The sequence below is a fragment of the Cucumis sativus genome, chromosome 7 (assembly GCF_000004075.3).
Source record: "Cucumis sativus cultivar 9930 chromosome 7, Cucumber_9930_V3, whole genome shotgun sequence".
Taxonomy (NCBI): Eukaryota; Viridiplantae; Streptophyta; class Magnoliopsida; order Cucurbitales; family Cucurbitaceae; genus Cucumis; species Cucumis sativus.
Window position 1 is genome coordinate 10,994,085 of NC_026661.2, and position 21,812 is coordinate 11,015,896.

The 21,812-nt window shown below is 33.0% G+C and overlaps 3 protein-coding genes across 4 annotated transcripts; 2 read left to right on the plus strand and 1 right to left on the minus strand.

Moving 5' to 3' along the window:
* The first annotated feature begins 693 nt into the window (after positions 1-693).
* On the plus strand, positions 694-6,557 carry LOC101206512. The gene is made up of 4 exons (XM_004139754.3): positions 694-1,789; positions 1,917-2,148; positions 2,755-2,837; positions 6,153-6,557. The coding sequence occupies exons 1-4, from the start codon at positions 1,004-1,006 to the stop codon at positions 6,222-6,224; spliced, it is 1,173 nt and encodes a 390-aa protein (XP_004139802.2). The 5' UTR covers positions 694-1,003; the 3' UTR covers positions 6,225-6,557.
* A 224-nt stretch (positions 6,558-6,781) lies between these two features.
* On the minus strand, positions 6,782-8,360 carry LOC101206757 (NAD(P)H-quinone oxidoreductase subunit M, chloroplastic). The gene is made up of 2 exons (XM_004139755.3): positions 7,824-8,360; positions 6,782-7,182 (listed from the first exon to the last, which is right to left on the minus strand). The coding sequence occupies exons 1-2, from the start codon at positions 8,262-8,264 to the stop codon at positions 6,994-6,996; spliced, it is 630 nt and encodes a 209-aa protein (XP_004139803.1). The 5' UTR covers positions 8,265-8,360; the 3' UTR covers positions 6,782-6,993.
* A 4,395-nt stretch (positions 8,361-12,755) lies between these two features.
* On the plus strand, positions 12,756-15,013 carry LOC101207091 (pentatricopeptide repeat-containing protein At3g22470, mitochondrial). Of its 2 annotated transcripts, none has more exons than XM_011660698.2 (2): positions 12,756-13,849; positions 14,327-15,013. In XM_011660698.2, the coding sequence occupies exons 1-2, from the start codon at positions 12,946-12,948 to the stop codon at positions 14,710-14,712; spliced, it is 1,290 nt and encodes a 429-aa protein (XP_011659000.1). In that variant the 5' UTR covers positions 12,756-12,945; the 3' UTR covers positions 14,713-15,013. The 2 variants fall into 2 exon arrangements, with proteins under 2 accessions (XP_011659000.1, XP_031745146.1); XM_031889286.1 differs by having other exon boundaries at positions 12,756-13,162; positions 13,379-15,013.
* Positions 15,014-21,812: the final 6,799 nt, after the last annotated feature.

A 21,812-nucleotide genomic window follows, 5' to 3' on the forward strand; every position in this document is an offset into this window, starting at 1 on the left:
TCCAAATGCCACTTTTATTCGCATATATTTTTTAATTTTATTCGAAATAAAAATATCAATAAAGAATAGAATTAAAAAAAGGAGACGTTAATAGATATTTTTATATAATTTCTTACATTATAATATTTACATCATTAAACATGAACCGATTGAGGTCGGATACTATTTTGTTGCTATGGATGTTTCGTGAACAACGTCATGGACCGCTGGTTTTGTGAGTAATCCATTATTGAAATGTAAAGTTTGAGAAAGCATGAAGATTAAGAATCTGTTTGGATTGAATTAGAAACAAAATATTTTTCAAAAATACATTTTCTTTTAACACTTTCTTGAAAATGAGTTTAAATTTAAACACTTACATGTTTGGTTAGACTTTTTTATAAGTGTTTATATGTAAATTTTATTTAATTTCTATATACCAAAAATGTTTTATACTTAACTTAAAGAACTACTAAATACGATCATCTAATTTCATAAAAAACACATATATTTTAATTTTAAAAAAGAAATATGCTTTGAAATTAATCACACTATATATTGGAACTAATTATTTTAAAATTTTGAAATTTGTAAAGTTAGAACTAAAAACATTTTTTTTTATTAATTTTTATTTTAGGACTAGAAGTATATTGATATTTAAATTGATAAACAAGATATTTATTTATTTATTTATTCTTTTAAAAAATAAATAAAAGAAATTAATAATACCTTCCGAAATAAACACACAAATGATAATAACCACGTAATCTGCACCGAAGCGGCCCCCTTGGGAGAAAAAGAAAACTGCAGAAAGGAAATTCCAAAGAGGGCAGACTGGCGGTAGCAGAAAGAAAGAAGAAGACTAAGGCATTTAGGGCAAAGCTTTGAACATTCATATTCCTCATAACAATGCCGGTGGAATGAATCGCTTCTAAGGGAACATCCCACGGGGTACCCACACCTTTCATCGAAGAACTACTGAAGTTCGAAGTTTTCTTACGCGATTTTTCTGCTTTTTGATTCAATGGTTGACGGGAGTACTGGAATGCATTTTCCCGATCATCGGTTGGATAGGTCATTGTGTCAAAGTTTTTGTCACGGAATTGTGGAGGGGGTGTCTGGGGTGGAAGAATGTGACAAGGACTATCTGAATTTCTTAAATGATTTGACGTACGGTGTGGACAGTAATGATGAGAACGTTGATGCTTATCTTGAGGATGGTGATAATTCGACTTCACACTTTAACTGGTCGGATAAAAAAGTTGATCCTGTTTATAGGATGTTTTTTCACCATTTGATCGGAGATGGGAAAGCTTATAAGCTTGAAATTCCATCGGTTAATGGGATGAAAGTGTATGCTGTGAAGTACGAGGAACAGGAACAAGAACAATCAAGTCTTAATAGAAAAAGACCTGGAACTACCAGGATCTTAAGGAGTGATTCAAAGAGAATGAAGATAGAGAGCCAACCTAAAAAAAGCCCGGTTTTTTCATTTGAAAAAGAGTTCAATGTGGATTGTGCAAAATCTATTGATGGAAATTCAAGCACAATCCCCGGTGCACTTCCTCGTTCTGCTAAGCATCTTTTCCAATCCAATTCTGACTCGAATTTGATAGATGAAGACTACAAGACATTTTTGAATGATTCCTTTTATGATGATGATCATACATTGACATATACGCCAGTGGACGGTAGGTCAATTGTCTATGAGGACGGTGAAAGTATCTCTGATTCAGAAGTGCTGATGTTTGAGACTGATCCATGTAAGCAAAACCGTCGTTCCTTTGGGAGAAAATATTCTTGTTTTACTGTGAGTATATCTAATTCCGGTGCTATGATCTCTCTGTATTCTAATGAGGAATGATATCTGTTTCTGTCTGTTCTTTGCCTATATTAGTTATTCTATGTCTTACATTGATAGATTTCTCTCTTTCCAGGTGGACGTAGATAGTGGGAAGTGTCTTAGTCTTGGTAGACGTACTGGTTCCAATTTCAGGGAAAGGCTCATGAAAGTTCTTAAAAGTCCATACGACGAACGTCAGTATGACTATTATCTTGATGAAGTAAGTCGTCGTCGGCCACAAGTGCGTCATAGAGAGTTACGTAGTCGAGTGCTAAAAGCATATCAACTGGATTCTTACGGCAAATCATATCTTCATATCCATAGTGGTGAGTTTTCTTAATCCAATTGTAATTTTCTTTTGAAATTATATTGACTGGATTTTTTTGTTATCAATTACCATTCTTCTTCAGTGTGTTCAAAGGTACCTGAGGAACATATTTCCTGTAGACTTTCATCCTTAGAGAGGATCTTCTTACCCTGATCTGATACTTTTATCAGATTTTACTTTCATAGTTTGCTGCAATATTTTCTCGTTATTAAAGATAAAATAGTTCTTCAGTATTCTGACTTTCAAAGAACTAATAAATGTTAGAAGAAACCATGAGTGATTTTCTACTACTAACATGGTATCTACTCGATCCATCTACTATGTCACACCATTTTGAAATGTTTTGATGTGACGACATGAAATTTTTTTCATACTAACATAGTACTAGATGTTGGCCCACGGAACTACCTTCTAGCTTGATGTGATGAATGTTTTATCTTAGAAAGTGTTAAAGTAACCTTTTTGACATGTCCTATTGTTTGTCAAATAGATATCTGATTTACTCTTGCTTTTTTTCGGTTCATTAATTTATTTGCATGATGTTTGTTATTACCGGTGTGAGGTTCTATATACTAATAGTATCTCCTATGTTTTCTTACTGCAGAGCTTGCTACGAAAATCCAAGCAGTTCAATATGATCGCCTTAGAACTTTGACTCTACTGCGTGGCTTCTTCTATTGGTTGCAGGTAGTTTTTATATTAATTTAGCACAAATTTTTATTTCAGTAGACATTTTTAAAGAATGTCTCAATGGTTAAGCAGCATTTCCTCTCTTAAAAGGTCGGAAATATTATTGTTGAACTTGAAAAAATAGTCATTTTTAGCAATGAGTAGGGATGACACGAAAGTGAAATGAAGTTTTCTCACCAGCCAGTTCTTTGTTTTTTTTTTTCAAACTGAAACAAGTAGTTTTATTAGAGATCAGGAAGAGGCACAAGCTCAAGCTCAGTGTACAAGAGAGTTATACAAGAGCTTACTAGATAACTAGAACAAGAGGCAAAATAAAAACTAAACAAAGGAGGTAAGCTAAATTACACAAGACAGTAAAATCATAAGTGCAAAACTCATTGGGGCAGAATCAAGCTGGAGAAATGAAAGCGTTCCAATTAAGTTAAGATGTTGAATGCTGTAGCTGCTGAAAATCTTTGAGTTCGAACACCAGGAGGAGGCATTACAATGAGCTATATCAAAGCGGTTCGTCCAATCACCTGATTTGTCATGGAACACCTTTTGATTCCTTTCAAACCAAATTTCTGCCAATAAAGCATTCACCGGGTTTACCCATAGTAAAGGAGCTTCTTTATTTAGCTGGAGACCGCTTTGTTAAAGCATCACATTATCACAAAAAGATGCTCCAAGCGCCCATGACAAATTAAAGATTTTAAACAGCCTTTTCCAAAAGTTGGCCAAAAACTTACAGAGGAAGAACAAGTGTTGGGAATCTTCTGCATGGTGTAGACAGTGGGCAAATGGAGGGAGAGAGGCAACTATTAGGTAGCTTACGTTGTAAAACTGAGAAGACATTCAATTGCTCTATCAATGTTATCCAAACAATGATACTTGATAATGCAGAGCCCCAGTGATCAGTAACCGAACCATTGTGAAATAATGTTATTCGGAACAACCGTGGAAATGTTAAAATGAAGAGTTGACACACCCTTCCATGGATCTAACCAAAAAGCTATCCTTCTCCATTTCTCAATCTAAAGGTGGCCAAAGCTTCTATTTTCAACCAGGTTCTGGCTATACTCATCCAAGGGCATCTCGAGCAAATGCCTTCTTTTCCGACAATGTGCTAATTAAAAGAGCCTTTGTCGTGGATGCTCCTGATAAACCTTTCACCCCCATTTGGCTAGAGAGCCAAGTTTTTTATTTTAGGGGACCGAGGCCTCCATCCAAAGAAGATTTATTGACCATTTTCCAATTGACAAGGTGGCTTAATTTACTGCCCTTATGACCCTCCCAAAAGAAATTCCTCAGAATTCTTTCCAATTTTGAAGAGACTCCTTCTGGCAATAGAAATGTAGACGTGTAGTAAGTGGGAATATTTAAAAGGGCAGATTTATAGAGGGTAGCTCGACCCCCTCTCGAAAGGTTAAACCTCTTCCATTTATCTAACTTTATTTGGACTTTATCAAGCACTGGTTGCCAAAAAGAGGAAAGTTTGGTGTACCCCCCTAACGGCAATCTGAGGTAGATCAAAGGGAGGTGATCTACCTTGTACCCCAAAGAGGATGCGGTGGACAACAAATCCATTTCTTACACATTGATCCCACATAATGTCAACTCGTCCCAGTTCACTTTTTGGCCGGAGCACCATTCAAAAAGCTTTATTGTCTGTTTCAAATTTTCTAACATGTTGTCATATTTGCAAAATAGAAGGGTATCATCCTTAAATTGGAGGATAGGAACGTGAATCTTATCCATTCCCACTACAAAACCTTCATAAAAGCCATTCTGGTGTAGATTTTCAATTAGTGTACCAAGGACTTCACCTACAAGTAGAAAAAGGAAAGGTGAAAGAGGGTTGCCTTGTCTAATTCCCCTGATGGCCAACACTCTTCCTCTTGGCCTGTCATTGATAGAAACTGAATATCTCGGGCTCTTGACACAACCCTGGATCCTCTCAATCCACTTGTGGTCGAACTTTTTGCTTCTCATGATTTTTTCGAGGAAATCCAGTCAATCCTATCAAATGCTTTTTCCAGATCAATCTTGAGAAGCCAACCTTTCTTTTTCTTTGCCCGGTACTTCTCAACAATTTCATTAGCTACAAGGATTGGCTTGAGTATTTGCCTTCCTTCTATGAATGCACTTAGCGTGGGGTAAGGATACTTGGCATTACCTTTTTAAGTCTTTCAGCTAGCAGTAGCACTTTGGCGATTACCTTGTAGGTTAAGGTTGTAAGACTGATTGACCTGGATTTGATGGCTACTGCATTTCTTTTACCCTAAACCCTCCCTAGACCCTAGACCCTAGACCCGGATCAACCAGATGAATTCTCCTACAAGCAAACATTCAATTTCCATTCCTATAAAAACCCTCAAAAACCGAGATGAAGTTTAATTTAATTTGACTAAATTCCAATGCCTAATTAAGAATTCAGCCGGAAAGCTGTCGGGACGAGGTTTGAGGGGATACATCTTGGGCCAGGGCTTTCGGAGAAAAGCGTAGCATAAAACTCCAGAATCAGGCTTTCAATTTCTCTGAAGGAATTGGTAGGCTCCCCAAGATCATTATCTCAGCAATCGGGTTTTTCCTTTTTTAACTGTGAGAAATCTGTGGAAGAAGCTGGTGTTTTCATCCCCTAAGCGGATCCAATTCAACTTTCTTTTCTGAATTAGATTCATCTCCTCAATTTTGTGTAAGGACATCAATTCCGCCTTCAATGAAGATCTGGATTCTAGTTCAAATTCAGAAAGAAGAAATGAGTCTGCCATAGCATCCCGCATTTCAATTTCCCGAGTCAGTTCTTCTTCTCTTGTCTGTTTTTTCTGAACTCCAGCTAGGCCGCCCTTCTCAACTTGTCACTAAGTACAAAATCTGTCCAGCCTTCAGAACCACTGTTAGTCCATGCTCCTTCAACTGCCAAATTACACTCGTAGTTGCATGATCCGAAGAGGGAGGGCCCCCAAGTAAATGATCCGGCCTCAAGCAGAATGGGTAAGTGGTCTGAGAATAAACGAGCTTGCCTAGAAGCTCTTGTGTTTCGAATTCATCATCACAAGCTCTATTAGTAAAAAATCTGTCCAGAACTGATATTGCAACTGAAGCCCCTTCTCGAGACCAAGTGAACTTACCATTTCCAAGGGGAATTTCCAGCAGCATAGCTTTGTCAATGAAGCTATTAAACAGCTACATTGTTGAAAGTATCTATAATGAATTTAAATTCTTAGGTTTTTCTTTTCCCCCTAGTACTATTCTGTAAAACTATACTCATTTTGTAAGAAGTGTTGCAATCTGAGAGGATATTTTGTGATTATTTCTTTCTTTATTTTCCAGAATTTATCACATGAGGATGCGTTTCAGCCTTGGATGGATCCATCATGCTTGAGTGTGTTGCCGCAGTCATAGCTTGGAAGTTTAGCACAATTTGGCTCTTGTTTCACTTTATATGCAGAAGAATGAATCCAGATAAAATGGTACATCATGAATGTATTTTGGTTGGTCGTGGGTTTCATGTTTTTGTAAATATATTAGGAATTAAATTAGTAGGTGCTATCCATTACATTGTAACTCTTGTTGAGCCCATGACATTGAAGTGTAGAAGAAACACATTCATTCTGCTTAGTGTAGCATTGCGTCTTTTTTTTTTTATTCATTTGGAAGATTTTAAAAGACCAAGATTTCAGATTATGAGACAGGGAATTAAGAGAGGGCAAACTATCACTCTGACTTCAGCTTAAACAAGTCTACACTCTAAACATTATCTTAATATTAACTCCAAATTAAACAACTCTGCTCTCTAATAAACACAAACTTCACACTAAACAGCTTCGCATTCTGAATATATATTCAATTACTCTTCTCCGAACTAGCTCATAGTTTCAATTTGGTCTTTTGAGTGTTTCAAGATGTCAACAAAAGGTTGTCTATGATATATAGTAGCTTTTGAAGGTATAAAACTACAATTTGGAAGATTTCAATTTGGTCCTTCTCTGGACAGTGGCATGTCTTTCTTTTCTTTATTGTAGTTTCTCCCCAATGATATAGTAGCTTTTGAAGGTGTATAAAACTACAATTTGTAGAGTTTATGCATTGATGCAATATCAAAATGAGATGAAGGTGAATAATATTTATGATTCTATTTGGAAGACAACATTTAATTACATTTGTAAAATATTTATTTTGATTGTAGATCATCCTGCGGTAGATCGTTGGCATTGAACATAATTCTTGGCTTTCCCATGCTGAAGTTGAGAACCCTTGCATTCATATTGTACTTGATTTCTCCATCATAAAGCATCTTTCTTATGTAGTGTTCTATGTCTGAACCTATTAGCCTAAGTGTATATTCTGTCAATGGAGCTCCCTGGTTTTCCACAAATAAACACACACCCCATCAATATAACTTAATTGTCACACTAACTTCACAAATCTATATTACAAAATATGCGTACGTGTGTCAGTAATATTGCCCTTCTATCATTACACTATAAATTTTGGATGAAAATTAAGACCTAAAACAAGTAGGGTGATGACTTGGAACCGAACTTTTTGGACGACGATAAAATAATCTATTGCCTTCAAATTCACTAACATCTTGTTTAGTTAATATTTACTTTTTCAATTTCTTATTGTTTTCTATTTTCTACTTGATGTTTTAAAAAATGAAAGCAAGTTTTAAAAACTACACAAATTCTTTTATTTTTATTTTTAGAATTTGACTCAAATAGTTAACCAAATAAACCCTGGTTTAGAATATAAATATATTTTACAAAATTTCCCTGTCAAATGTTGTGGGCTTCGATTGTTGTTTTGTCAATTGAACCATACATACCTTTAATCAATAAAAGTACATCAATGTATTTATACATTCTTTAGCTCAATTAGTATAGTATTAGCTAGTCCTATTTTATTAACAAATAGGTCGATTTGAAGTTTTGGCAGAGCTAACCCATGATATAACAAAGGATCCTAAAATACTAAAGAAAGAGAGAGAAAGAAAAGTACCTCATAATGATCCACAAGCTCTTGGAAGTAAGCATAGACTTTATTGCAAGTTTCAGGATTCCAAAGGAACTCATTACTTGGATCCAAAAGGAGAGTGAGTTTATCCATTTGAGTTTGATCAAACTCACAAGTAATTGGGTCAATGTAAGCTGCATATATTCTTACATGTCTTGTTACACTGCTAAGCCATTGTCCTCCATACTCTCTCCCCATGTTTTTGCTCTTCACATTCTGTTGTACTTCCACGGGCCGCAGCGGCGACGGTTTCGGCTTTGCCTGTTCTTGATCTTCTTCCTGGTCTCCAGCTTTTAGTTGCTCTGCAGCTTCATTGATCTGAGCTGAGATGGGAAATCTGAGTGTGTGTTTTGTGTTTTGTATGCCATTTTTCCAACCCACCATAGAAAACATTATGTAAGATGAAGCTGCTGCTGCTGCCGCCATGGGAGAGTTCTTTTGGTGTCTATCTTTTAGAAAATGGTTGGTTTTGATTTCTCTGTTTTATAGTTTTGGAGTATTTTCCTTTTTTCCCTATGGAGGGTCTTTGTTTTTCTCTTCTTTTTTTCTTTTTCAAATGAAATGAGATCCAATTGTTTGTGGATAAGATTTTTTTGGTTATGTTTCATCATTTGGTGCACTTACATACATACATCCATACACACATTTAGGGCCAAAAACTTAAGAAAATCTATTCAGTTGATTGAATTATTTTGGTAAAGGCTTAACTTAACAATATTTGACATGATCTATCGTTATAATAAAAGAATGGAAACTATTTGGTGAAGATATATTTGTTTCATTTGTTTGTCAAATATTCATGATGCATACATTATACAAAAACGATTTAATTTAAATTTTTTCTTGTTTGTTTTCCATTTTCGAGGTTATCACAATTTTTGAACAAATACTTACCCTTTTAATCTAATTCTAAAAGCAAAACAAGTTTTAGAAAACTAACTTATTTTAGTTTTAAAATTTTGATTTGGTTTTTGAAAATAATGAATAAAAGTAAACAATAAAATTAAAAAAAATATTTAGACTTCCACGAATGCATATCAAACTATAAGGAAACATAGTCAATTGGAACCAAATTCAACCAAATGATTATATACATTACAGAACTAAAAGTTTAGAAAAGAGAAAATAATAACAAATCTCCATAAAAACGACTTGCTCCCAACTTTAAGGGCTTGATTGGGTTCGAGGGTTGGAGTCGGATGGAATGAGTTATTATAGTCACTCCACTTTTAGTCCTTAGAGATATAATAACGTTTTTAAGAGAAATGATTTTTTTTTTTTGAATTTTAACAAATAATATTTTTTTGCACGTACATGGTATTTTATAAAATACCAAAATATCATCATTCTCAAACGTAATTATTTCGTTTCTACATTGTAATTAATTTATGTTATGCATTTGTCGGCATTTAATTATTTTTCACAGACAAAAGATATAACAACTCATATCATAACTTTTTTCCTAATATGTCGAAACTCAACTAATTGATTCAACGATAACTTTATTCAATCTTACAAATTTCAAAATAATAAAATTGAATTTAAATTTCAAAATAATCTTATTGAATTTTAAAATAATAAAATTATTATTTTTCAGAATTTGAGAATCTCAACCGTAGATTTTGTGTCAAAATAACATTAATTGAATTTCAAAATTAAAAAATATAAACTTGTTTACTATCTTATCTCAAAATAACATTAATGACTTGAATTATTTTTAAATTGAAAGAATCTCAATATTAATTTTGTTTTAAAATAAATATCAAAATAACCAAATTATTAATTTTTGAATAGAAAAATCTTAACTATTGATTTCAAAATAACCCAACAACTATTTTGAATTTAGGAGAATTTCAACCATTTATTTTATTTCAAAATAATGTTTTAATATTAAAATAAAATTTATTGGTTGAATCACAAAAATAACCAAATTATTATTTTGAATTAAAATTTTATTAGGTTTCTTTTGTTTAAATGAGAACTCGCTTGTTGTTTGTTTCCTAATGTTTCTTATTAAGAGTTTATGAAAGTCTAATTAACTTATTATAAAAATATAGCTTTGTATATATATACAATTATGTAAACCAATTAAAATTAAAAACAATTACTACTTGTGTTTAGAAATATTTTTAAATCATATTCATTTGACCGAATAACATTAATTAAATTAAAATTTCTATCAATATTGATTTAAAACTGTAATTAGTATAATTATTTCAATATATTGTATTTTTATCAAAAATATTTTGTGTAATTAATTTGTGATATATTGTTGTAAATTTATCAAAGTCTTTCAAATATAATTAATTTGTGATATACAATTATGAATATGTAATTAATTTCAACGTTAGAGAACTCTATCATAATCTCTTCTTAGTATCTCGAAATTTAAAAATATCAATAACTTCATTCATTTTTTTATTTCAACATTGTGGTAAGATTTTAACAACTTTATTTATTTTTTTATTTCAAAATAATCATATCATTAATTTTTATTGGCTAAATCTCATTTTTTTTATTTCAAAATATGATGAATCATTTCGTAACCTTTAATAACTTTAAATTAAAATTAGTTTTGTTTAGATTTTAATTTATTTTTGAATTTTGAATTTGAAAAACTTTTTTTTATTTATTTGGAAATTAAATCTCAACTTTTTTTTAAATTTCAAAATAAGTTGAATATTTCGATCCTTAATAGGTTAGAAATTAAAATTAGTTTTTGTATTAGATCTTAATTTATTTTTCCAATAAAAAAGGCTAAGATATCGTGTTTTTGGATAAAATCTCCCAAATTTGCTCGAAGAAGATGAGATGAAAAAAGAAAAAAGAAAAATGGAGACGAAGGAAGATTTTCAAAATGAAAGATGAGAAACGAAAAACAAAAATGAAGATCGTTGCAATGGGTCTAGAAAATGAAGACGAAGGATTCTGACTTTGATCGAAAAAATATGTATTTAAGATTTATTAAAGTATATTTATTCTATTTTAACTTTAAGAAAGTATCTTACACTTTATGTATATAAGGGTATTTTGGGCTTTTACAAATTCTTATTTATTGTTTTTTTTCTTTCATTTTACCATTTTTGAAAAAGAAAAGCGATTTTGCTATTTTTCAAAATGACAAATTTAAAATTGCTATTCTTTAAAGATACAATTCTTTAAAGATTCTTCTAGTTGACTCTTAGAAGAATAGTTATTTTTGGAGAAATTTGAGTGGTATATTTTTCTTTGGGATATTGTTTCTTAAGTTAATAAGAAGAATGATAAATCTTCCACAATATGATTGATAAATATGAAATTTATAAAAATATTTTAGATTTTTTACTTTGCTAGACTGTATTTTGTATTTTGTTATATTTTGGAAATGTTAGAAAATAAATGTATAAATATTTATTAAAGATACAATTTTAGTTAGGATATAATATAATAACTAATTGGAAATATTAAGAACAATTGGACATCTTTGAAAGACTTGCTCCAATTTTCTCTAGCAAATAGATCTAAGATTAAAATACCATAAACGAGTTTGCAAAATACAATTTGTTTCGTAAATCCAACCACCTTGCCAATGTCCGATCTATTTAAAATACACTATACGTGTAATGTAAACCATGAAATACAATAAAGTCATAAATCCTCGTGTCAATATTTTGCTAAAAAAACTTATTCCGCATAGTTTTTGCTAAATTTCCAACCGAGTAAAATAATTTTGGCATTTCATCCAATTTCTTAAAAGAAGGAAAAAGCTTAATTTAGCTTAAATATGACACAAATATATGCCCGAGCCCATAAAGTCCACGGAAGAACTTCAAAAATATAGAAGTTCTCTTCGTTCGTGAGGATAGAAATTTTTGGTTTTAGAGAGCTTAGAGAGAATTCTTCTAACAGCAAAGCTCTTGAAAACTGTATCACTCCTTGAAACTTAAGTTCCTTGGAGATACAAATATTCTTTCGACTACAGCTTTAGAAACATCACGAAGCGAAAGGATCAAACACTAGATATCGAATCTCACCGCATCAAATCAATATAAACATAACATCAACACAAGTTCAACTCCACAAAACACATTTTTTTCGAAAACTTCATGCAAACAATTACATACATACATATATATCCAACAATACATACTATAATATTACTGAAACTACATGAATAATATAAATTATCATTGTAATAATAGTAAAAGTATGTTGTAATATAGTAAATATATCCTAGAATCTATAAGACCAACGACATTCAATTTTAAATATAATAACACCTATAACACCACGTGAGATATACACGTTTGTAATATAGTGAATATACTAATAAAATATAAGTAGATATCTAACGTATACGTATAGTTGCACTCATTTACTATAACTTTTTGATCTATAGGACATATAGTGATGACATTTGTAATACATCTTAGAGTCCTAGACCAAATTGATAGCAAAAGACATGCCCACTATCTCTTAAACCGGCTTAAAATCAACATGATCTGTTACCATGATCAACGCTATCGTTTAAAGTATTATTTCACTACACGATTGTTTAATCTAATTTAAACATTGTGTATACATACCAGACGATCGTTTATATTATATTATACAATTGTTTATGTTTGAAACTTTGTTGTCATTGTTTAGAGTTTATTATCCGATATTTTAAATTTGAAGCATTTTTTTTCATCATTTAAAAATGAAGTAGAGAGTCGCGTTTTAGAATTTAAATCATCGTTTATATTATAATACACAATTATTTAGAAGAAGATTACTTGCACGTTTGATATTTCAGCTTGTGAACGGTTTCCTTTTCAAAATGATTATATGTAGGGTAAATGGTTTGCTATATTTTAAAAAAGAAAAAACTCCAACTAATTTTGAATTAGGCTAAATCTTAGAATGTTTGATGTAAATAAGCAGACACGAGTGATTCAAACCCTCGTAAGCTTAGAGAGCGGAGGATTGTTAATTTTGGGCCAACGTCCTTGAGAACGTACCGAGAACTTCAAATCTGTGGCGAAAAGAAATATAGGGTTTAACTAAGATTTTGGGTCACGTAGTTGGGGACGGCAGCTTCAGCCTTCGACCATTCCGATTAGACTCCCCAAATTTCTCATTCAACATGGCTTTCAAGACCAACACCGTTGCTTCCGCTTCTTCTGCTGTTGCAATTTCTTCCGAAGTTAAGCTCCTTTCCTCTCTATTTACTCACTCTCCCGCCGTTCTATCATCAAATCCCCAAATTTCCTCTGCAAATAATCCCAAGTCCCTACATGCATCACCGGAACGGATTTCCTTTCAACACGGGATTCCGATGTTCCTACATAAGTGCAAGACAGGTAGTATCTCTGTAACTCAAGCACACCAATTCTTTGACCTAATGATGCGTTCAATCTTTTCTTTCAATCGTTTACTTGCTGGACTTGCTAAGATTGAGCATTACTCTCAAGTGTTTTCTCTCTATAAACAAATGCACCTTGCTGGACTTTGGCCCGATTTACTCACACTGAATATATTGATTAATTGCCTTTGTAATGTGAATCGGATTAACGAAGGTCTCGCGGCCATGGCGGGGATTATGAGGAGAGGTTACATTCCTGATGTAGTGACATTTACTACCTTGATTAAGGGCTTGTGTGTGGAGCATAGGATTATTGAAGCTACTAAGCTATTTATGAGAATGCAAAAGTTAGGTTGCACGCCTAATGTGGTTACTTATGGAACTTTGATCAAGGGCCTATGTGCATTAGGGAATATTAACATCGCACTTAAGTGGCATCAAGAAATGCTCAATGACACTAGTCCATATGTATTTAATTGTAGGCCTAATGTTATTTCCTACAGTATCATCATAGATGGACTTTGTAAGGTTGGAAATTGGGAGGAGGCTATATGTTTATTCAATGAGATGGTGGATCAAGGTGTTCAACCAAATGTTGTCACATTTAGTGTGTTGATTGATATGCTTTGCAAGGAAGGACAGGTTATCAAGGCTAAGAAGTTGCTAGAGATGATGATTCAGATAGGTATTGTTCCTAATTTGTTTACTTATACTTCATTGATTAAGGGGTTTTGTTTGGTTGGTGACTTGAATAGTGCCAAGGAGTTGTTTGTTAGTATGCCAAGTAAGGGATATGAACCTGATGTGATTAGTTACAATATGTTAATCAATGGGTATTGTAAAACCTTGAAGGTGGAAGAAGCAATGAAGCTTTTCAATGAAATGCTTCATGTGGGAATGTGGCCAGATGTGAAAACATCGGGTGTCTTGTTAAAAGCGCTTTTTCTTGCCGGCAAGGTTGATGATGCAAAGGAACTATTTCGTGTCATTAAACCTTATGCTATGCCCAAAGATTTATGTATATGTTGTATTTTCTTAGATGGGTTGTGTAAGAATGGTTATATTTTTGAAGCGATGAAACTTTTTAATGAGCTAGAATCTTACAACATGAAATTGGACATTGAAACCTTTGGTTGTCTAATTGATGGTCTGTGCAAAGCAGGGAAACTTGAAACTGCTTGGGAGCTATTTGAAAAACTATATGAGGAAGGAATTCAACCGGATGCTATGGCTTATTCCAGTATGATCCATGGGTTTTGTAAGAAGGGACAAGTAGATAAGGCAAATATTTTGTTTCAAAAGATGGAAGAAAATGGTTGTTCTCCCGACTTAATTACTTATAGTATCCTTATGCGTGGTTTCTATGAGAGTAATAAATTAGAGAAAGTGGTTCAACTCCTCCATAGGATGATTGAAAAGGATGTGTGGCCAGATGATGGCATTTATGCTATAGTTGAAGACATGGTTTGCAAAGATGAAAAATATAAAGAATGGCTAGACTTGCTTCAAAGATTTTTTGTCCAAAAGCATCGGAATGGCTATTTATAGACTTAGAAGCTATATGACTTGGAAATATCTAATCAGTTTTGAGAAGCAATGAAACACATTGGTTTCCATTTTTCTTCTTTGTTGCTAAAAAAAATATTTGAGTTGTTCTTCACGAGCAGCATTGGTAGCGAGTTTGTTAAGAAATGGAGAGAGAGAGAGAGGCTGACAATGGAGTAATTATACTTGGGAGAATTGAAATCACAACCACCAGCGGGGAGGAGCACATTGATTGACGACATCGCTCGTGGGTGTGAGACTGGAGAAAATAGGGTGTTGTGGTGTGAGAAGTTGTTGGTTAGTATGCCAAGTAAGGGATATGAACCTGATGTGATTAGTTACAATATGTTAATCAATGGGTATTGTAAAACCTTGAAGGTGGAAGAAGCAATGAAGCTTTCCAATGAAATGTTTCATGTGGGAATGTGACCAGATATGAAAGCGCTTTTTCTTGCCGAAATCACAAATCTTTTCCTAGAAAAGCTCAATGACCACTAGCGGGGAGGAGCACATCGATCAACGACATTGCTTGTTGGTGGGAGACCGATGAAAATAGGGCGTTGTGGTGTGAGAAAATGTGGAAATGAAAAAGTTCTTAACAACAGACAAAAAGGGGATTTGAGCCTTGATGCCTCGTCAAATGCATATCTTCTATTCGAAAACCGACATTAAAGATTCACCTCTTTGTTAGACACTTTTTGACATAGTACATAAGTATTAGTTTCGCGATCAACTTCAAATGCCTAATTTGTTGTAATGTTTGAAATTAGGTTGTTTCTTTCTCAAAGATATCACTTCTGTTTTCCATTCATCCTTCTTCTTTTTGTTTAAGAATTTCTTAAAGGTTGTCTTCTAGGCACAGTTGAGCGCACGAATGTTGAGACTTCGCAACAAAAGTTTTAAAAGATGATAAATTGTGAGTTGTGAATTAAAATTATTCAATTGTTTGACATATTTAGTCAATCTGAATGACTAACTATAGAACAATTAAACACAAATGGAATGATATAGAGTACTCATATTTAAGTAATGTGATAGCGAATATTAATAAATAATTCGAGTTTCAACACAACAATGTAGATGCCAATACCAATATACACATTGATAAGAGTGGAAATTGTTCAAGGAGAAGATAGTTAGGACCAGGTAGATGAGGTAACCCAACTCCTTAAGTGCCTACTTAACTGGATTGTTTTTTGTGTATATATTATCCCAACATTCTTTCATTGTTGTTTTGATTATCTTTCTTCTTTTCTTCAGACATTCTAACTTGATTTGAGTAGATTTTTGCGGTTGAAGATGGTGGTGAATGAATAGATCTTAATTTTGTCTTTAATGTCATTGGTTGCATAAACTCAACTTTTTTTTTTTTTGATCTACACCTTAACATAATTCAAAGACTTCACAAATCTAAATTCTACAAACTCTAGCTTATTACAACTACGAGTTTAATATCCCTTGCTCATGCTATTGGTGATTTTATTATTGGGTTTTTTGGGATGAAAATTGATATTTTTTATCTAGGATGTTTCTCTTGGAAATAGGGAAAGTTGTAAGAGTTTTTCATAATCACTGTTATAAATTCACAGACCTGAGTTTATGGCTTTAGAAGAGTATGAAGAGGCGTAGAACAAATTAGTCGATATATACTCATTTGGAATGTGCATTCTGGAAATGATAACTTTTGAATATCCGTACAATGAATGCCCACATCCCACTCAAATATATAAGAAAGTCATATCTATTAGAAGATTTCTCACTGTTTATATGTTTCTTGTGTGTACGTATGCTCAATATTAAGTAACATTTAACACTCTTTTCCCATTTTTTTTTTTTTCTGAATTAAGAAAGTGTCTAGATTGTCATTTCTTTTCATATATGATTAATCGACATGCAAAAGCTATTGGATAATATTTTAGAAACTACTCTAGAGTTGGTGGAACATTCCAATTATGTTCCTTGTTATGATGATTCTAGTGGGGGTTTGGTGTAGAGATTTGGATTCAATGAACAATATTGTGTACGTCTATATCTAATTCTATGAAGTGAGTCATTGGTCACAGTCATTGCATGCGAGACATTATGTCTCTCATCATCACGTAATTACCAAGTCCTCGTTGAGTATAAGCTTTCCTATTCCTTGCCTAAGTATAAGCGAAACAATAGGTTCCTGGATAATCCAAGGTCGAACACAGGAAACTGATATCAAAACTTAGTTCTAAAGCTCACTCATCATCTAGGTAGTATAAAATTTCTATCTATACAATAAAAAGTGTAAGTTTAAACTATATCTACCATCTACACTAGAGAGTCTACAAAAAGGAAGAATAATAATGGAGGCGAGATGGAAGTGTAAACTAACTTGTGTTAAGAAAGAGTGTAGGAAGGTTTATGCGTTACTAGGCGATTAAGCCATGCAACAACCTTAATGCGATAAAACTTAGTTAACTAGCTTATGATTAATGTGAGCACCTCTCAGTACCTTAAACATCACACTTGCTTGCCTCTCATGATGTAAATGATAAAACTTGAGATATATCTAAAGGGTTTACTTACAAGACTTACAAGACTTATAACACTTCTCTTTTAAGGGTGACAATCTCTCGGCACCAAATACTCACACTTGTTATCCTTTTGGGACATAAATGATGGAAGTTATCTCGTAAAGGTGGAGTTTGTCTCTAAACTCCTCCTTTTGTGCATTAGCCATATTCATGCTAACACAATAAGCTTTATAAATTAAGCTTCTTATCAAGAACTTATCACATACATAAACTATACAAAATACATTGACAAATGAACAATAAAGGAATGTTGGATTGAAAATGTATAAACATGCAATATATTAAAGAATGCATGCCTTAGGCCTTTGTACAATATGAGCATATACATTGCAAAGAATAATACAAACGAAAAGTAAAAGAAATGACTTTACAAGTTAGAAGAAAGAAAGAATGAAATCTTCTCTACTTTGACTCTAAGCTTTTACTTACAGGCTGACTGGAGAAGAAGAAGAAATGCTTTTACAGACGATGGAAAGTCTATTCCTTTCCGCTCATCTCTAGGGTTTGGTCCATTTAGGCTCTCCTTGTCTTGGTAAAGGTGGAGTCCTTTTAAAAGCAACTTTCGGCAGAAAAATTCTATCCTTTTGAACATGTCAGTACCAATTGCAGTCTTGTCAAGTCACATCAACTTCAATTACCATTCTTGTCTTCTAGTGAACCTTCCTTGCCTAGAAATTGTACTTGCCAAATAGGTTCTTCTCACATAGCCTTCGCACGAGTTCCTCTACGATTCAATAGTTTCTTATTTTGTTCCCTAATCACGCGTTAAAACACTAAAAACAAGGTAAAACACGCATGAAGACTTATGTAAAATATATTTCCAAATAGTTATGAATTTACAATAAAAGCTATGCGTTTTGACACACTTACTATGCGTTTTTGTTCCATTATTTTACCTAAAAGGATATAGTAACTTATATTTTTATAAGTTATCAGTGTTATGTTTGATCACATGGGTAATTACTTTAACTACGCCTTCTTATTTGAAGATGCTAGAAGACAGACTTAGTGATATTTTGATGCTTATACTTAACGACTCTTTATATTAGATATCTTAAAGCTTAAATGAATATGAACTATTATAAGTGAATCTTTGGAAACAAGTTTCAACTTCCGAAAGGGTACTTCTATCTACCCTGTCCTTCATGTTTTCCAACTTAAATGTGTCTTGAGTGTTTGGGGCAACGTTACAATGTGCAATGAGATATTGTTTAATTATTAGTATTTACTTATAGTTATATGTTTTGTAAATGATATCTTCCTTCCATATTTCTGCTTATAACTTGACAGTTAGATTGTTTTAATTCTAGAATTTTAATACTTGTGTTGGTTGTTTGAGATATATGATTCTATGTCTTCCATGGTTTGGTAGTTTGTATAAATTAAATATAAGTTTTATACTTTGTTTAATTTCTTTTTGATATGTTTAATTTTTTTTTTATTTATCTATTATTTTATGTACTTAAGTGAGTATATCTTCCTTGGAGATACTTTTGGGACACCAACTTTATAATCCTTCGTAATAGACAACTCCCTCGTTTGCTAGATTTTGAAAGCTTTGTATATATATATATTAATAAATGTAATTTGTCAATAGCTTACTTAGTTAAACGATTTGTCACTTTCTTGGTTGTGAATGAGATAATTTTTGAGTTTGTTGAGAGTTGTGTTGTATGCAATAGAAGAGATATTATTGTTTCTTGAAAAGAAAAGAAAGATTATTGATTTGCACATTACTTTTTTTTATATCAATTTTTAAGTATTTGATCGTCATTTAAAATGGATTGGACAATGTTGTAATTATTGAATAAATTTGGTAATAAACTGACACAGAAGACATTGAAATGGTCTACAATGTTAGTTTTCAAATGACATTGTTGGGAATCTATAATGGCAGTTTAAAACAGACATCAAAGCAAAACTAACGTTAAAAAGCTTTAATAACACGTTCATAGATGTCGGTCAAGAACTGACATTGTACCTTTATCATGTTATTTTAAACCAACATTGTTGATGTCTTATATGTCGATTTTGAACTGACATCAAAGCACAACTAACATTAAAGGGCTTTAATATTATGATTATAGATGTTGGTTGGCAACTGACATCGTACCTCTACAATGTCAGTTTTAAACCGACATTAAAGTTCAGTTTTGTTGTAACTGATAACGTGTAGTAATGACTGTTAGTATAGCTATTTTTATTAGAATATTAAAACACATAAGAAGTTGACCAGAACATGTGACTTGTATTGTAAACGCACAAGTATTTAGAAATATAGCTTGCATAAGTGATATTCTTGTTTTACGCGGTTATCATGTTTAAACGCAGGATAAGTGAGAAGAAAATAAATGAGCAAATCATATAAAACATATCACGCAAAGGCTACACAATGGGAACTAGCTTGGCGAATAACAACCCCAAGCAAGGAACCAATACATCACGCAAGGAAAGTTCACTAGAAGACAAGAATGCCAGTTGGGATGATGTGACCTCACAGGACCAGATGACAACGAAGACACACTAAGAAAAATAGAAGTTTCCCATTGAAAAATAGCCTATACAAGCACTTATTCACCTCCACCGAAAGGAAGGAGGGCCCAAATAGGCCAAAGAAGGTCTGTATGGATCTTGAGAGAGAGCTCGAGTGAGCTACCTGGAGAGTATGTAGCCGTGATGAAGAAAAAGACGATTTATGTTGATCTCCTAACTTGTAATAGCAATCAACTTTCTCTTCCTCCCATTTTATTGTTTTCATTTATATTTTTATACCTCATATTGTACATATTGTTTGTGGGTCTATGCCCTACATTCTTGGATAAATTTATGTAACATAGTCGTTCAATATGTCATCCCTCCTCTTCTGGAAGTCAACGTGTTATTAATAGCTTGAGTAGGTGATAATTCATGATAAGAAGAGTCACTTATAAATCTTAAAGTGCTAATCACGCTTTTGTTATTGCTTGGCCAGCATAAGTTACTAACTACTCAAGAGGAAAAGTAGCTAGAACCTAATTAGCACACGTGAAGAGAAACTTTGCCTCTTCGCGAGAGTATTTCTAAAATTTGGATCCCAAAAGGAAGACAAGTGTGGACAGTGGATATCGAGAGGTATCGATCCTTAATCATGAAATACCTTAAGGTGCATAAGTGGTTTCTCCTAGATACAATTCACCTAGCTGTATTATTTGGTCATATAGATCTCTGAAAAGCAGTCATGTGTGGCATATATGCCTTCGAGAGAAGCATGCCTTAATTACAAGTATGTCTTAGGAAGTTAGATCGCATCAAAGTTATCTCTCTACTCACTCGAAGGATAACATGCAGACATTTCTGCATTCATTCCTTTAATACAAGTTAGACGCGTTATAGTCTTTCTCTTCAAGTCGCCTTAGAGACTCTTGCTTTGTAATGAAGAGTAGATCCTAAAACCAACGTTTGAAAACAATTAACTGTGTTTGACCTTGGATCACCCAGGTAAATCTATTGTTTCGCTTGCATTTGGACAAGCGGTAGGAAAAATTGTACTCAATGAGGACTTAGGAATTACACGATGAAGAGGTACATTGTGAGCATTTCACATGTTATGATCATGCCCTATGACTCATCGCCTAGAATGGAAACATGCGATACAGAGAGTTAAGATGAGCGCATTACACGCCATGACTTGACTCCATGACGTATTGCAATTGTATTGTACACGCATGAACTTATTAAGTCCAAAATAGTCCCAACCAGTAATGTATAGCTTAAAAGAATCTTATCAAAAATGTTGATGAAATAGGAGATTTAAACATTAAACATAAGAACAAATCGTTTAATAATAGATGAAAGAAAATGTGGAAGAGGAGATGAAGAAATCAGAAAGACGAATAATAAAGAGAAGTGACAAATTGTATGCAATATTCAAGGCACACTACTAGAAAAATGAGTTTTAATGACACTGCTAATCAAGACATTGTGTCGTTGAAAATAAAAATAGGGTGGGGTGAGGTAAATTGTGTTGTGAAAAATAAAAATATGGATTATTTCTTGACACAATTTTTGCATTGTTAATTAACGATAAATTTTTTTGTGTCATTAATTTCCAAAGTAAAAAATTTCTAAATGAAAAAATCCCAATTTTTTTTTGAATTTCCCTTCCTCACGCAATTAAAACTAAATAAAAACCTCAAATTTTCACTCAAGCAAAAATGCTGCCGTCGAACAAAGCCTTAATGCAATTTTTTTTTCTCTCCTTACCAAAAACACAAAAAATTCTTGTCGAATGAAGTGGGCTACTGCGTTGTTGTGACGAACCTTTGCCTTCCAATTTTCTGCCACCCGTCGCCGTCGATTCCACACTCCAGCCACTATCGTCATTGCCACCACAATAAGCCTTCACCATCAAACCCACCAATCTAGCCACTGCCGTCGAATAAATTTATAGAAATATGAGTTTTAATGACACTTGAAATCAAGAAAAAAGGGTGGAAGGGAATAAAATGTGTCGTTATGAATAAAAATGCAAATTTTTTCGTGACACAATTTTTTCGTCGT